Below are 16,391 nucleotides of genomic sequence, written 5' to 3'. Positions count from 1 at the left end.
GAATGGTGTGCTGCTGCAAGGTCAAGCACGCAAAAGTTAGGAAATTTAAGACATAAGGCTGAGTAGATTTGCATCTAAAATACTGAACAAAGCAGATTCTATACATAGAGAGAGAGAGAGAGAGAGAGAGAGTGCACAAGCTTTTCTGGAGTAACGCCCCTTCCATCAGATGCTGTAAGAGGGCATGCACAAAGCAGTGTAGAAAAAGGAGAGATATAAGGCTCCCAGCCAGGCTTAATGTGTCTCTGTTATACATTATATAGTTTTTACTTACTTATTCACATACTATGTTTTCCACAAGACCCTGCCTCATTCAGCATGGGAAAGACCTACTTTTGGGATGAGTTGGGATGACATAGTAGTGTAATTAAAGGAGACTGTTGTCTGTAGGACCTCTACTTCATTGTCTATAGGAAACAGAAGGTATGCAATGAATGAATGAGGCAAGGGTTTGCAGGAAGAGAAAGGACGGGTGCATGGGAAACTGGATGCTCTCCTAGGCCTCTACCACACAGTCCCTGTATTGAGCAAGTCACATAGAATTTGTGATTAGGACGCTCTCCTGGGAAGTGGGAGACAGAGGTCCAGACAGCCACAGGGTTAGGGGGGCCTAAAACTCTGGTCCTTCACTTCCTAGACATGTAGTTTAACCACTAGGCTGTGGGGCAAAAGAGTGTGATGACATTACCATCACCATACACCTTAGTTCTCAAATAAGGATCTGGAATTAATGAGTCTTCCAAAACAGAACTGGATCACAACAAAGCATAAGTGGAGTTAAATGACTAGATGGCTGTATTGGATTTCTTCCAAGTATGCACAGTAGGCAAAGTATTGCTGTTCAGGGATCTCTTCAGGCTAACAGGCAGCTGTATGAGGAGCCCAGGCACCTCACTGGAATTTTGGCTGTGGGACAGGATGGCTTAGATGCTTAAGGATGTATAAGAGCCACTTAGGTGACTTAGAGCAGATAGGATCCTGGTCCTCATCTTCATTTTAGAGTTTGAATAGTGAACAGTAAACAAACCCTATGACCACACACTAAACAACAAGGACAGACTATTGAAGAGCTGCTCATTATCTGAGCACCTCATATCCTGTATATAAAATAAAGCAGAGATTTGAATGAGTATGTCACTGAAAACTGCACGTACTCAAGAGAGGACTGTATTAAGGCTGCATTTCCTTATTTTACAACCTTAACAGTGGTTCTTTAACATAATTTTACATGCATTTGGTGTTCATCTGGTGGGCAAAGATAAACAGATGATAAGATGAACAAAAAAAAAATAACATTTTCATCACCTTTAAGCTGCCAAGTAAGTTAAAAAAAATACTTTCTGGTATTCAGCATTTAGCCTCTGCAATTGCCATCAGAAGACAAAGGGCAAAACATGGGATATAAAATACACTGTAGCCCAGCTAGCTGTATTATTATAATTTTAAAATAAAAGAATTCTTTGAGAAAAAAATACAATATATTCAAACCTCTATGTTTTTGCAGGCAGTGTGTGTACTGCATAAATATCTTGAAAATGTATAGGCATACTTTTATTACAATTTGATTTCATATGCATCTGAGTTCATATATGTATCATGGTCATAAGTTTATTTTAATATAGATTTAAAAAAATATTGCTTCCCAGTAAACATGCTGGAAGAAGTATCAATAGATCTATTTTTATGGCAATAGGAATTACTGTGATGTTTCCCTATAAGTATGCGTATAAAGTGCTACAAGAAAGCATTTCTTAGTCTCAAACAAACAATACTACCAGAAATAAATATTGAGAGAAAAGAGGTCAAAGAACAGAGTTTAAAGATTATAGCCACAACACAAGACCTTTCTACCTGTTTTAAAAACCTCTACAAAACGTCCTCTTCACTAGTCAGGGTAAAACACCAAGAACTTTTCCCTTCAGCAGACGCTATTCAACCACCTTCTACTTGTAAAACAAGAGGAAACATTATCTTCTAAACAAAACTTACAAAGATGATGGGGCTTAATTCCTCAGAAAAGCACTACAGGTAGACTATGTGCAGGCACATACAATTACTGATAATTGATGCTATTTGCTTTTAGCAAATCTAGTCGATGCTAAAAGCTGGCTCTTAATAGAAAATTGTGTGAATATAAAAAAAGATGTTATGTTACATAGAATTGATTGTCTTAGAAAAACATCTTTATAAAAGAATTTGCAGGCTAAGCATAGAAATTAAAATTCTGCTAATGAATGCACCTGATAATGCACTGAATGCGCCTGACTTCAGTCAGAGACCAGAATTTGGCACACACCCTGTTCAGACCCTGGCACCTAATTCTACAAAGAACTGGTTTCTGCTCATTTTTATATGAATGAAATGAGGAATCCTCCATCATTGTAGCAGATGGATCAGCAGCCAAGCATACTTCTTCAGACCCAAGGCTGCAGTAGTGGGCTCCACAGCCATTTCTAACGGCCCCATGAAGTAGCTGGTTATATGTTCGCCAGGGTCCATGTTCACATGCAGATACACACTATCAGATAACTGCAAGGAGATGTTTCTATTTTGTGTTGTTAACTTTTTCCTTATATTTTTTAAACAATTAAGTGAATCCAGGTTTTTTTAAATAATATATGATTGACAGAAACAGATGGGAGAGTCAAAGTTATGATTCTCATGCTATGCCAGTACCTGTTTTAGTCTTGCAATCAGGCTGAATTAGGGAAAGACTTGCATACATGTGGCACCCCTAGGTCTTCAGTATGACTCTGGGAAGCCTACGTAGATCTGATCACAAGATTAGGCTGTAGTTAATTTCCTGCAAAAGCCTCGTTCTGATACTTTTTACAAACATTTGGGTTTCTATGTTGCAGCTTGTTCGCTGTTAGACAAATATGAATAACTCTTAGGCTTAGGAAATTAAGTATCTTTTTAACAGCATCTAAAATTAGTTTGCATGTGCTTATATGTATGTATGTATATATTTTAACTCTCTATATATATCCATGGATTCTGCCCTTCAAATCTTTGCTTCTGAGAACGTGCTTCAAATGAATGTGGGAGATGTCTAGAGTTTGTCAAATCCTTCTGAAAATGTATATACTGGAAAAATGCATGTGTGTACCTGCTCACATGAATGTGTGTACATTTAGACAGAGCGGGTATGTTATCATGTGCATATGTGTAATGTTGTCTTTAGGTGGCCCATCTGTATTTTATTCTACATTACAACTATGGTAGATTAAGAAATTATGTTTACTGACTTTTTTCTACAGCTAGAAAATTATTATTAAATTGCAAAAAGACTATTAAAATCATTATGCAGGGAGTTAAAACAGGCACTGTGAACAATTCATAACACGAGCTTAAAATCTGGAGTCAATGATTTAATTTTTGCTGAAGAATCTGAAATAACAACTCATCTGGGAAGCATTTCAGTGGTATAGAAACACCAAGGGCTTACCTCCCACAACCCATTTGTCTAAATTAACGATTGATTCCTTAGAGGCAATGTTACATGCAAACAACAACATATTTGTGGTGCCTTCTGTGAATTTGCTGGTGTGTTCTTTGCATTCGGGGTATATGAGCAGTCCTGTATACAACATGTTTTGTTTACAAGAAGCTGATTAGGCCCACACATGCTCCTCTAGTGCCAAGGGAGGGTGTAACAAGCTTTTTGCCAGTTCAAATGACTTTATCACTAGGTTAGTAAAATAATATAACTTTGAACTGTACTTAAGTGAGATAAAGCCTCCTTTAAAAATGATAAAAGTGGGAGGACAGAATTAATTCTTCAACATTCCTGGCAATGAAAAACAATGAAAATATTTATGAATTCATACAACAATGAACAAATATATCAAATCTGACCCCACTTCCTTTTGTATTAAATGTCTGCCCAGCTCAACAAGCAGTAAACTCATCTTCTAAGACCTTAGCACATCACAGGCTCCAGCTCTATATCCATTTACCAGTTCTCTCAGTGAGAACTGTAAGATGCACCTAACTGAATCTGAGAATAAAATGCGGTTCAACTATATGAAGGGTATTCTCTGTAATCAATCAGGCTTTGTATTACCTGAATGATAGGTGAATTCTACCATTTTTATCTCTCTTTTTGCATTTGTCTGCTAGAGAGGAACAGCATGCACATGCACCCACACACTCAGAATAGTTACCTTTTGAGACTGCCTCAACAATCCTGGAAGACCTTGAAGATAAAGAACAACAGAACAAGTATTTGTGAATCTTATTCAATGACTAGTAACTCCACAAAGGTGACAATGTCAATAGTAAAAGCACTCCCTGGCCTCACAAATTAAGAAATTGCAGGAGAAGAAAAGAATGAGCAAACAGGGAAAATGAGAGCATGATGAGTCTCCAGAGTGACTCTTATCATAGACTTAGTACCTGTAGATATAGAGTGCCTTCTTTGTAGTTCTCAATCAATTATATTGAATGGTACACAGTCTGTAGGTAAGGGCTTGATTAATCAAATCCAGAGACTACTTCATAGATCTGATCACTTAGAGAAGATTGCATTTCTGTTCTCTTTTCTGACATTAGTATGGTTGCAATAATAATTATACAAAAGGGCAGAGGATGGATGTATAGACCTCCATGATGCACCACAATGATGCTTAGGAAAAGGGAAATAGATGGAAAATTAAAGACTAAGGGCTTTTTCAAGTGAGGTTACACAAGACTGCAGAAAACACTGCCATCTTACCACTAGTAGAGGATGCTGTTAAGTGGATCCAGAGAGCTAGCTAGACAGCAGGAGGAAAGAAAGAAATGAGAAATGAAGAGAGGCTAAAAAGAGAATTCTTCATAAAGTATGTACTGAGTGCAGGAGTCTGAGAAAGAGCAATGTAACACAAACAACCTGTTCTTCAAATTGAGTCTATCCGAAAGCTTTTAAAAAGCAAGAAGCTTGTTAAAGATAAAACCAAGCTATGGTCATGTAAAAATAAGAGTAACAAATCCTTGAGTAACACACAAACCAATGCCCAAGAACACTTGGATAATAACATTCCTGTAGCAACTTCCATATGAAGATTTCTAAAAGCATTAACAATATTCAGGGATTGAGCCTCATCACACCACCATTATCACAGCATTGGGAAGTGGCAATCATGCACAAATACAGACTGGAGAATAAATGGCTTAGTTGTAGTATTGCAGGAAAAGACCTGGGGGCTTATAGTGGATGACAAGCTGAATGCAAGTCAACGGTGTGCTCTTGCTCAAAAAAAAGCCAATAGCATAGTAGCTTGTACTAACAGGACTATCACCTGCAAGTCAACACTTCCGCTCTTGTTTCTTCCACTTTGTTCAACACTGGTGAGGCCTCACCTGGAGTACTGTGTCCAGGTTGGGCACTGCACTTCAAGACATGAAGAAATTGGGAAAAGTCCAGAAAAGGGCAACAATAATAATTAGAGGTCTAGGAAACATGACTTAATAGAAAAGGCTGGAAGACCTTAAACTATACAGCCTGGAGAAGAGAAAACTGAAGGGCTGCATTAAATCATGAGGTCCCTTCCATCCCTACTTTTCTATGATCCTCTGAGATGTGATAACCAACAAGAGGGTGGTTATAGGTAGACTATTCGCTGTAGATGTAGGGGATCAGACAAGCAATAATAGTCCTAAATTATACGAGGTATTTATTTTGAGCATTAGGAACCCCTTTCTAACTATAAGGGTGGTTAAATATTGGACAGATTACCTAAAGAAATTATGGAATCATCATCCTTGAAGTTTTTAAGAGCTTGGATGAGATGGTTTACCCAAGGATGCTCCTGCCTTAAGCAGGGGGGTTGGAGCAGATGACCACCTGAGTTTCCCTCCAGGCCTATTTTCTAGAATTCTAAGAGCAGAGAAGACTTCACTAGAGGATCAAAGTAACAGATACTCGTATCTGTGACAACTGAATTAGACCCCAGTCAATTCATTTCAAAGCCCAGTTTTGCAGCCTTACCATACTTCCTGGTATTTTGTTCCAATTCATAGTAGAAAAGGGTTGTTCACAACTATAACTACCTCCCAAAATGAGCATGCACACTACACCCTATGGACGCAGCTCCAGACCTCATAGTTCTATCACAGTGATTCTCAACCAAAGAGCCACAGAGCCCTGGGGTGCCTTGAGATCCTTTTGAGGGTGCTACACAATTTTAGCACTGTTAGGTGTACAGACATGATTCACAAGATAAAGGCCCTCTGGGTTTATACACATGCTCAAGGAGGCAGGGGAGGAGGGGCCTTTAATTAAAGCAGCTCCAAGAGTAATAAATAAAAGCGCCTGGAGCATCGTGTGCATCAGCGCCCCCTCGCTGAAAAATGGTAGCAGGGGTGCTTTAACTACAACTCATAATGAGCTGCAGTTAAAGCACCCCTGCCACCATTTTTCAATGTGGGGACGCTGATACATGTGACACTGGAGTCCGCTGGAGCACGGTAATTGCCATACTCCAGTGGACTCAATTAATCATGCACTGTAATTACAGCTTCGATGCACATGTATAGGCACCCAGAGATTTCAAATAGAAATTCAGAGGGTTCAAAGCATTCTGACCTGTTTGTGGTCTTTCTGAGTTTTTAGCAACAGAAGAATTGCTCTATTATTTTTCTGTGGTCAAAAAATGAGTGAAACTTAAGACCTAGCATTCACCAAGGGGTGTCTTGAGTCTTAAAAGGTTGAAACCCGCTATTCAATCCCTTATAATGGAAATAAGGCACAGAAATTTAAGTCCATTCATTCTAGCCAAATGTTGGCTTCAGCTTCCTTGGATAATCTGAAAATGAATCTGAAAACATGAAAACAAAGTGAGCATTTTTTTCACCTTTAAGAGGCTGAACCATCAAATCTATGGCTCTTGAAGTTTCTTGATCCACTTAGCACTGGAAAAATGTATCTTTAATATTTGCTGGAGAGTTGTGAAGTTTACCCAGTACCTCAGTCATACTCCCCTTTTCCATACTTGTATATCTGCCATCTCCAATAATGCGCTGCTTCTGCTGCAGAGATAGCAAAGCTGATACCTGTGCACCTTAGGAAGAGTATAGCAACCATGCTCAAGCCCTGATATAAATGGGACATTATGAATATACAGAGCTAGCATATTCCACAGAGGAATGGGGGAAGAACATGGAAAAAGAGAAACTGGAAGGATTTGGAGGGAAAAAATTGCATTTTTGGTTCATAGATTCATAGATGCTAGGGTCGGAAGGGACCTCAATAGATCATCGAGTCTGACCCCCTGCATAGGCAGGAAAGAGTGCTGGGTCTAGATGACCCCAGCTAGATGCCTATCTAACCTCCTCTTGAAGACCCCCAGGGTAGGGGAGAGCACCACGTCCCTTGGGAGCCCATTCCAGACCTTGGCCACTCGAACTGTGAAGAAGTTCTTCCTAATGTCTAGTCTAAATCTGCTCTCTGCTAGCTTGTGGCCATTATTTCTTGTAACCCCCGGGGGCGCCTTGGTGAATAAAACCTCACCAATTCCTTTCTATGCCCCCGTGATGAACTTATAAGCAGCCACAAGGTCGCCTCTCAACCTTCTCTTGCAGAGGCTGAAGAGGTCCAGGTGCCCCAGTCTCTCCTCATAGGGCTTGGCCTGCAAGCCCTTAACCATACGAGTGGCCCTTCTCTGGACCCTCTCCAGGTTATTCACATCTCTCTTGACGTGTGGCGCCCAAAACTGCACGCAGTACTCCAACTGCGGTCTGACCAGCACCCAATAGAGGGGAAGTATCACCTCCTTGGTTCTGTTCGTCATGCATCTGCTGATGCACGATAAAGTGCCATTGGTTTTTCTGATGGCTTCGTCACACTGACGACTCATGTTCATCTTGGAGTCCACTAGGACTCCAAGATCCCTTTCCGCTTCCGTTCCACCAAGCAGGTCATTCCCTAGGCAGTAGGTATGCTGGACATTTTTCCTCCCTAGGTGCAGCACTTTGCATTTCTCCTTGTTGAATTGCATTCTGTTGCTTTCTGCCCATATGTCCAACCTGTCCAGGTCTGCTTGTAGTTGTTCCCTGCCCTCCGGCATGTCTACTTCTGCCCACATTTTTGTGTCAGCCGCAAACTTGGACAGAGTACACTTCACTCCCTCGTCCAAGTCACTGATGAAGACATTGAAGAGTATCGGTCCTAGGACCGAGCCCTGCGGGACCCCACTGCCCACACCCTTCCAGGTCAATACCGACCCATCCACTAAGACTCTCTGGGTGCGACCCTCTAGCCAATTCGCCACCCACCGGACCGTGCAGTCATCCAAGTCACGGCCTCTTAACTTGTTCACCAGTATGGTGTGGGATACCGTATCGAAGGCCTTCCTGAAGTCTAAGTATATGATGTCAACCCCTACTCCTGCGTCCAGGCGTTTTGTGACCTGGTCATAAAAAGAGACTAGATTAGTCAGGCATGATCTACCTGCCATGAACCTGTGCTGGTTTCCCCTCAGCATAATTTTTCCTGCTGGGCTCTCGCAAATGTGAGCCTTGATAATTTTTTCAAAGACTTTGCCTAGGATGGAGGTGAGACTGACTGGCCTATAGTTGCCCGGGTCCTCCTTCCTCCCCTTCTTGAAAATGGGGACCACATTGGCCCTTTTCCAGTCCTCTGGGACCTGGCCCGTGCGCCATGAGTGTTCAAATATTCCCGCCAGTGGCTCTGCAATGACGTCAGCCAGTGCCTTCAGTACCCTCGGATGGAGCTCATCTGGGCCTGCTGACTTAAACGCATCCAGTTCCTCCAAGTAACTCTGCACCATTTCAGGGTCTACACTTGGTAGTCTGGTGCCCTGCTGCTGCCTCTCTACAATCCCAGTGAGAGACTTGTCGTGCCTCTCGCTTAGGAACACTGAGGCAAAGAACTCATTGAGGAGTTCAGCCTTGTCCCCCCCGTCCGTCACCAATTGCTTCTACCCATTTAGTACGGGTCCTATTCCTCCCTGGGCCTTCCTTTTACTCCCTATATAGCTGAAAAACAATTTCTTGTTATCCTTTACTTGGGATGCCATCCTCAGCTCCATGGTAGCTTTGGCCTGTCTAACTGCCTCCCTACAATCACGAGCAGAGGAGGTATACTCCTCTTTGGTAATCTCTCCCTGTTTCCACTTTTTATATGCTCCCCTTTTAGCCCTTAGGCTGCTCTGGATTTCTGGTTAGCAATGCATAAGCAGTGTCACTAGCTGGGCTACTACAGAGCAAATGTAAGAAGGCATTTGAGAGACTGGTTTGTGGAGAGGAGGAGAAAGAGAGCAAGAAATTAGGACTATGACAAAGGAGTGTAATGGGATGAGGAAAAGAAACAAAGTGGAAACCATTCAGCCACTGGGAAGGCCTCAAGCTGAGGGAGAAAAATAATAAGAGCCTCTTTGTCTTAATCACTGAAAGGTAGTCTTAGTGGCAGTACTTCAGTCTGTAGTATTTATCATTGAATAACACACTGTATGTTCCAATGTAGGCAAGGCCTAGCTAAACAAGCAATCTCAGTTACTGGCAAGAGTCTAGCTGCAGTAGCATGGTGCTCCCTATCTCTACACTGCACCATGGTGAGCGGTATATACATACCACAGTGCAAAGAATGGTTTCTGCTGTGACATCTTTCTTTGCACTACAATTTGCACTGGTGTAAACACCATTTCAGCAGACTCAGAGCCAGTATAGACAAATCTAGGCAGCCAATGATTCTTCAGGTCACATGCAGAAGGCTTTCTTCCCAAGCGTAAAGACTACATTACATTCTACAGAAACAGCAGGCTACCATCCAGAGACATGAAATATTTCACTGGGATGGATATGGCCTTATATATGCCATGCGTCATGCACCACACAACATGATAAATTCATGCAGATTAAAAAAATGAAATAGTCAGAAAAAGGTGTATTTTCCTTTCAACTGAGATTATGAAGATTTTGATTCAAATTCCTATTGTAAATGGATTATAAAAAAATCAACCATCTTCTGTTTGCCAAGCACAAGTGAATAGAGTGGCTGAAACCAATTGTACAATCTCTTATATAACAATTTTATTTTACTGATGCTTCCCAGAACAGATTAATGTCCTGTGAAGTTAGCCAGCAATTTATAGTGGTGAGTTTCATTTTGCCATTGAAATATAACAGCCATTCCAGGATGAAGAGAACATTATTTCTTCAAGTCCCTCAAAAAAAAAAAAAAAAAGCCTTGGACTGCAAGTTAGTTATTTAAGTTTTTAGATATTATCTCTCTCAAAAAAAAAAAAGAAACAGGCACAGAGCAAGCAGATGTCACAAAGTAGGAGGTAACGTCAATGCTCTGATGTACAAAGAAGGGAGTAAGGTTCATGGCTTCAAGTTCATGAGTTTCAATGATTTTGCAACAGTCCATATCCCTGACAATGCAGAACAGCTATTCGCTTATATTTTACAATAGAGCTAATATATTTCCAGTGTCCCGCAATCTGCTTTTTCAGAATAACAGCACCAACAGTTTTACAATATGGAATAGAACAGATGTCTCTTGTTACTAGCTGGGGAAAAATTGGAGGTTAGACTACTGTAATCATTGCACCTGTATAGCTTTCTTGCTGCTGTTATCATGAGCCCAGGAGTTATTCTTTAGGTAAAGGATACATGTTATATCTGTTAGTGACTTTGTATTTTTTATACTTTTTGATGTAGTTATCACTACAAAGCATAGTCACTTTTTCAATACAACAGACTACTTTATAACACTATCAGACACTGTAGATAAACACAATGCCAAGAATAGCATAAAGTCTGCTTGTATAATTTGCACTTCAGAGCCAGAAATTGTGGGGAGAAAAAGGGAGATGGAGAGACTAGACGGGGAGGTTTGCAAAACAGAAGCCAGGAAGAGAAAGAATGAGACAGATGTGAACTGAGTAAATAGGGTGAGGAAAGAAGTATAAAAGGAAGAGTCAAAATGAAAAAACAAAAAGGAAAAAAACATGGAATAACAGGGAACTTGGGCCCTAAACTAACAAAGCTCTTAAATATGCACTTACCTTCAAGTATATTATTATTATTTTTTATTTATTAATTCTATATTAATTTTTTCCATTAGCTTGCTACAATCCACCACTCTGAGAAGCCTGGTTTAGGACCATCTATCACAGATGTCCTTTCTTTTTTAACATAAAGCTCAGTATTGCTTAAAATATGTTTTGCAGTAAGGGACATGACTACATTTTACATAAGCAAACACCAGCATCAACATATGGTCTCATTCCCTCCCTGCCCTACAAAAACAAATATAGTTAAGCAAAACCATTATGAACATATATGTTTCATAGGTGGAGTAAGAAGGAAACTTTGGAAGCAGAAACATTAAATGACCATTATTGGTGAAAGTAAATAACAAAAATAAGTTCAACGCAATACTACTGCAATCAAGAACAGTGTGAATTTAGAAGTTATAAGTTAATAAAATATGTCAGAGCAGAGAGGTAGCAGGCTTTCTCTACATGGCTCTGGGCTGAGCACTTCACTTGCATGTTGACTCCTTTCCTCCAAATTTAAGAGCCAAAGATGTTTAACAGATAAAGCACATAATGTGATGCTAGTCTGTGCCTGCTACAGAAACCAAATCACATTAGAGAACAAGATGACCAGTTTCTTCACTAGTTGTCTGTAATGCATAGGAAAGAAAATCTAGTTTTATCATGGGACACTACAGTCTGAGTGTCATATGCTGAACATCTCATTTTTCCAATATTAAAGCATCCTTGGAATTTCTATAAATTAAACACCATGGTTCTTTAATTTAAAAAGTGCTGCCTCAAGCACATAAAACTCCACATTACAAGTGACTTTTGTAATTAAAGAATTGACTACAGAACTTAAAATTAATGGTTGCTTAACTGCAAGTAACAATAACCCCTGATTACATTTGTTAAGTGAATGTAATCATTGGGTATTTCTGCAACTGCTACTAGGATACTAAACCACTTCTGGTGTCCACAATTCAAGAAGGATTCTGAAAAATTGGAGAAGGTTCAGAGGAGAGACAAAGAATGTTTCAAAGATTAGAAAACATTTTTAATACTGACAGATTCAATCTTATCAAACAGAAGATTCAAGATGACTCTACTGATTTGGAAAATAACAAAAAATGATAATAGTTTTGCAATCTTTTTGACAAAAGTAAAGCCAGATCCAGTAGCTGAAAGATTTAATAATGAGTATATTTAACCATGGGAACAATCTACAAAGGGCTCTTGGCCAGTCTGCTTCTGGTCATTCCACTTCTATTACTTGGCCAATCTGCTTCTGATACCAATGTCCACATCATTAATAAAGACGTTAAAGAGCATAGGCCCAAGAACGGAGCCTTAGAGGACCCCACTGGTCACGGCACACCACAATGATTGACTTCTATCAACTACCACTCTCTGGATCTGACCACGGAGCCAATTCCCCAGCCAGCAGACTGCGATGTAGCCAAGGCCGCAGTTGGCCAGTTCTTCTATGAGATGATCATGGGATACCAGCTTGAAAGCTTTTTTAAAATCAAGATATATGACATCAATCTCCTCTCCCTTATCAAGGTGATAAGTCATCTGGTCATAGGAGGCCTTCTTCCAATCTTCAGGCACTTCACCTAAGCGCCATGAGTTCTCGAAGATCTGTGCCAGTGGCTGAGCTATGATGCTTGCCAGCTCCTTAAGTACCCTGGGGTGTAAACTGTCTGGGCCAGCTGACTTGAAGGTGTCCAGCCTCTCAGGGTGTTACTTCACATGGTCTACATTGATGTAGGGTAACAATTCTCCCTCACCCTGACCGTCCTGTACTGTATTGAGCAGGGCCGTCCCCTGGGGCTGGTGAAAAACGGACGCAAAATACCCATTAAGCAGGTTGGCTTTTTCCTGGGCGTTGGTTGTCAGTTGTCCCACCTGGTTTTGCAGGGATCCAATGTTACCCTTGCTTTCCCTCTAGTTCCCCACATACCTAAAAAAGGGCTTTTTATTATCCTTGATGCATGTAGCCAGTTGGAGTTCGTTCACAGCCTTGGCTTTACTGGTTCGCTACCTGCAGGTCCAGACCACTGCAAAATACTCCTCCTTTGAGGTGGATCCAGTCTTCCATCCTTTGTAGGTCTTTCTTTTTTAGAGGCAGGAAGTCCACTAGTTCCCTGCAAAGCCAAGGGGGCTGCTGTGCCCTTTTGCTGCCTTTCCTCCAAGACGGGATAGACATTGCTTGTGCTTCCAGGATCACTCCCTTGAGGAGCAACCACTCATCCTGAGCTCCCCTCCCCTTCAGATTGGTAATGCTATCTCCATGTGGACCACTCAATAATTACATCCTTTTTCTCTTTATCTCTTTTTTTTCTCCAAAAAAAGTCTGTGTATGTGCTCATGAAAGTTTCTGAATGATAAACCAGGACATGATAGTCCTCTATTTATCTAATGAGCAGCTATTGCTATATTTTCTTACATACAACACACCCCTTGCTTTTGGAAGGCAGAATGTAGAAAAATTTTCTTTTTCCAGTCACAGCCAACTGTAACATAGACTCTGTTCTCTTGGAAACACAGTGTTTCAAATATGTGGCCCCAGGAACTTCTTGGTCTGGCTGACTATTTCCTGCAATGTTACACTTTCTGGGCACTTTATGTCCCAGGACAACTTACTTTTTGTCACACAGTTAGTCCTCAGACCTTGGCAAAGGGCAGTAGCAAAATTGTCAGGTCTTTATTTTAAGTAGTTCTTTATATACTTTCCTGTAAATAAGGTGTTGGTCCACATCACAAGCCTCACTAAGATACTACTAATAGCGAACTTGCTGTTCCAGGTATGAGCTACAGTCCTCAGCCAATAGCTAATACAAGCCTCCACCCCTTCAGTTTTATGAGCCAGAGACAAGTGGCAGCCATGATGGCAGCTGCATGGCATGCACACTGTCTCCAGGAGAGCTTCTTTTCCAATGAAGCAAATAGCTTCCCACTTAAAACATACATCCCAATTCTGAGGGGATGTATTTTTGAGGAAAGGTACATGTTGCATGTGAGAAACTATGGTATATGGATAGTAAAATTTCCAGCTTCCCATTTCCCCAATCCCTCAGACCTGAACTGTGCTGATCTGAATGAGGATGAGGTTGTCATTCAGTTCCAAGGGCTATTCATTGTTTTTCGCTTCTTTCTGATGTTGCCCCAAAGTAAAAAAAAAGGATGATGATATTTTGTGATGTGAATATGAAACAAGACTAGTATCCACCAAGAGACTTCACACGCATCACCAATGTCCATTATGTAGTAGTCATGGTAATCTACCATACCATGGTAAGCCACAAACATTATATAGCTGTAAAAAAACCTAATGTGATCCTACAAAGTATCATTGTGCAGGGCATTGATGAGATGTGATCTGGAAAAAGTATATGATTCAGGTCACTCATGTACAAGAAATATTAATTTGTGCTGGAACAGCAGCAGAAAGTGGCTACTAGGTTGACTGACGAAATGGAGAGACTTTCATATAAGCCGACACTAAGAGACCCTGGCTTGTTTAGTCTAGCCAAATGAAAGCTAAGAGGGGATTTGATTGCTGTCTCTAAATACCTCACAAGGATAAAGACCAGAGAAGATGAGCCATTTAAGCTAAAGGACAATGTTAGTACAAGAACAAATGGATATAAATTAACTAAATCAATTTAGGCTGGGAATGAAAAGTGTCTAATTCTCAGAGGACTGAAGTTCTACAACAGCCACAGCCTTCCAATAAAATGAGTGGCAAAACAACCTAATCAAGTTTAAAATGGAGTTTGAAACATTTATGAATGGATTACATGACAAGGTTGCCTGTGACAGCCAGGATTGGACTCAGTGACCCAATGGGACAGGGCTTGATGACCCAGGAGGCCTGTAAGACTTTCAATCTCTGTAGCTGAGGCTGGATTTAAGGTATTTTTCTAAGTGAGATCAAGGGTTCAGCTTTTACCAAAGATGCTTGGTTTTTTCCTTTGATTTAGTTTCTGAATCACTGGCTACTGTACAACAGCAACAGCTTGTATTTAAGAGTTGCTGAACAGCAGAAAACAGGCATTTGTCAATGACATAGTATATACATTTCCTAGGCTTAAAAATGCTGCTTTGAACCTAATTGATTGATCATTGTTTTGTCTGGTTGTCAGTCATTTCGAAGGTTAAATCTGCTTGATATCTTCCTAAAGGTTACACAGGATTTATCCCTTAGGCAGCCTGAAACAGCCCCTAATACCTGTGCTTTGTCTACCTTTTCATCAGAAAACCATTTATTTCAGTGTTTGATTCATGGTATTTAAACTATTATTGCTTTACCTGCATCCTTGCTGACTTCTCCCTTACCACTCTTTCTCTGTTGCATTTTAAAAGCATCTCCACATCCTTCATGCTACTGTGTTTGAGAAGAGGAAAACACAAGAGAAAACATGCATTTAAACAAGAAACCAAAATAGTCTTGAAGCATCACATCAGAGTGCATGAAAATAATCATTTTCAGATGCATATGTGCCGATCCTTCCTGCATTTTGAGCAGACAATGCATCTGTTGCTGTTGAAGATACTCTGTATGAAAATGGACATGATGTAATAGAGGATGCATTGTTGACAGGAAGACTGCCCAAGAAAATTAGGTGCTAACAAAATCATGAAAGTATATTTACAGTGACATTAATTCCTCAATGATTGAAAAATTATATATAGCAGAATCACAGTGTGCACAAACACCACTGAAATGCAACCACGTCTGGCACAAATCACAGCAGCTGTTCACTAGGGCATAGTAACTCCACACAACACTTTAGGACAAGTAGTTAATCCAGTTGAAATATATCCAAATGAAAAATTTGGGCCAGCACAATATAACAATTCAGATTGCTATTTGGCCAAAAGATTGACATCAAAGACCCTATGGCACTTATCATAAGAATAAGGGTGTTAATGACTACGAGAAGTCAAAACCTCTGTTTTATTTCTCATTCAGAAGTGGGGTGAAAAGCTAGGGCATCAGCTCTTATACAGAAAGGGCCCTCTCGACAAAGCCAGAAGTAGTTAACACAAATAGAAATAGACTGTTTTCTTGGGAGGACAGAACATGGCTTGGCAATGGTCATGGATAAACAGACGGCAGGCAGCAGAGCTGTCTGAGATTTGCAGTATTCTTGGAGGGTATTAGAGAACTGCTGATTTATAACATTATAACAAATCATTATCTCAGAAAGAGCACTGTGCCTAAAGATGAGTCCCAAACCACTTATCTATATTTCACTATCTAAAACTTGGAGTTCAGATAAAATGTGACCTAGCTACAAGATGTTTCTCATTTTAGCTTGCAAACTAAAATGCTAATTGCCTCATTTGCCAAACAAAGTCCAGTTTTCTCACCTCTGTTTGAAATATAAATGA

General features: G+C 40.4%; 1 protein-coding gene across 2 annotated transcripts in view; it reads right to left on the bottom strand.

Annotated features, from left to right (window-relative positions):
- Nucleotides 1-15,369, bottom strand: part of ESR1 (estrogen receptor 1) — a 295,315-nt gene extending 279,946 nt beyond the window's left edge. The window contains exon 1 of one of the 2 annotated variants that reach the window (XM_014605489.3): nt 15,306-15,369. In XM_014605489.3, coding sequence (XP_014460975.2) covers nt 15,306-15,351 — 46 coding nt within the window. In that variant the 5' untranslated portion in view covers nt 15,352-15,369. The remainder of the gene's footprint in view (nt 1-15,305) is intronic. The other variant, XM_019488300.2, reaches the window with a different exon arrangement.
- Between the last annotated feature and the right edge of the window lie 1,022 nt (nt 15,370-16,391).

Source organism: Alligator mississippiensis, chromosome 1 (assembly GCF_030867095.1).
Source record: "Alligator mississippiensis isolate rAllMis1 chromosome 1, rAllMis1, whole genome shotgun sequence".
NCBI lineage: Eukaryota > Metazoa > Chordata > Crocodylia > Alligatoridae > Alligator > Alligator mississippiensis.
The sequence above is the reverse complement of the archived record's forward strand: the minus strand, read 5'-3'. Positions and strand labels throughout refer to the sequence as shown.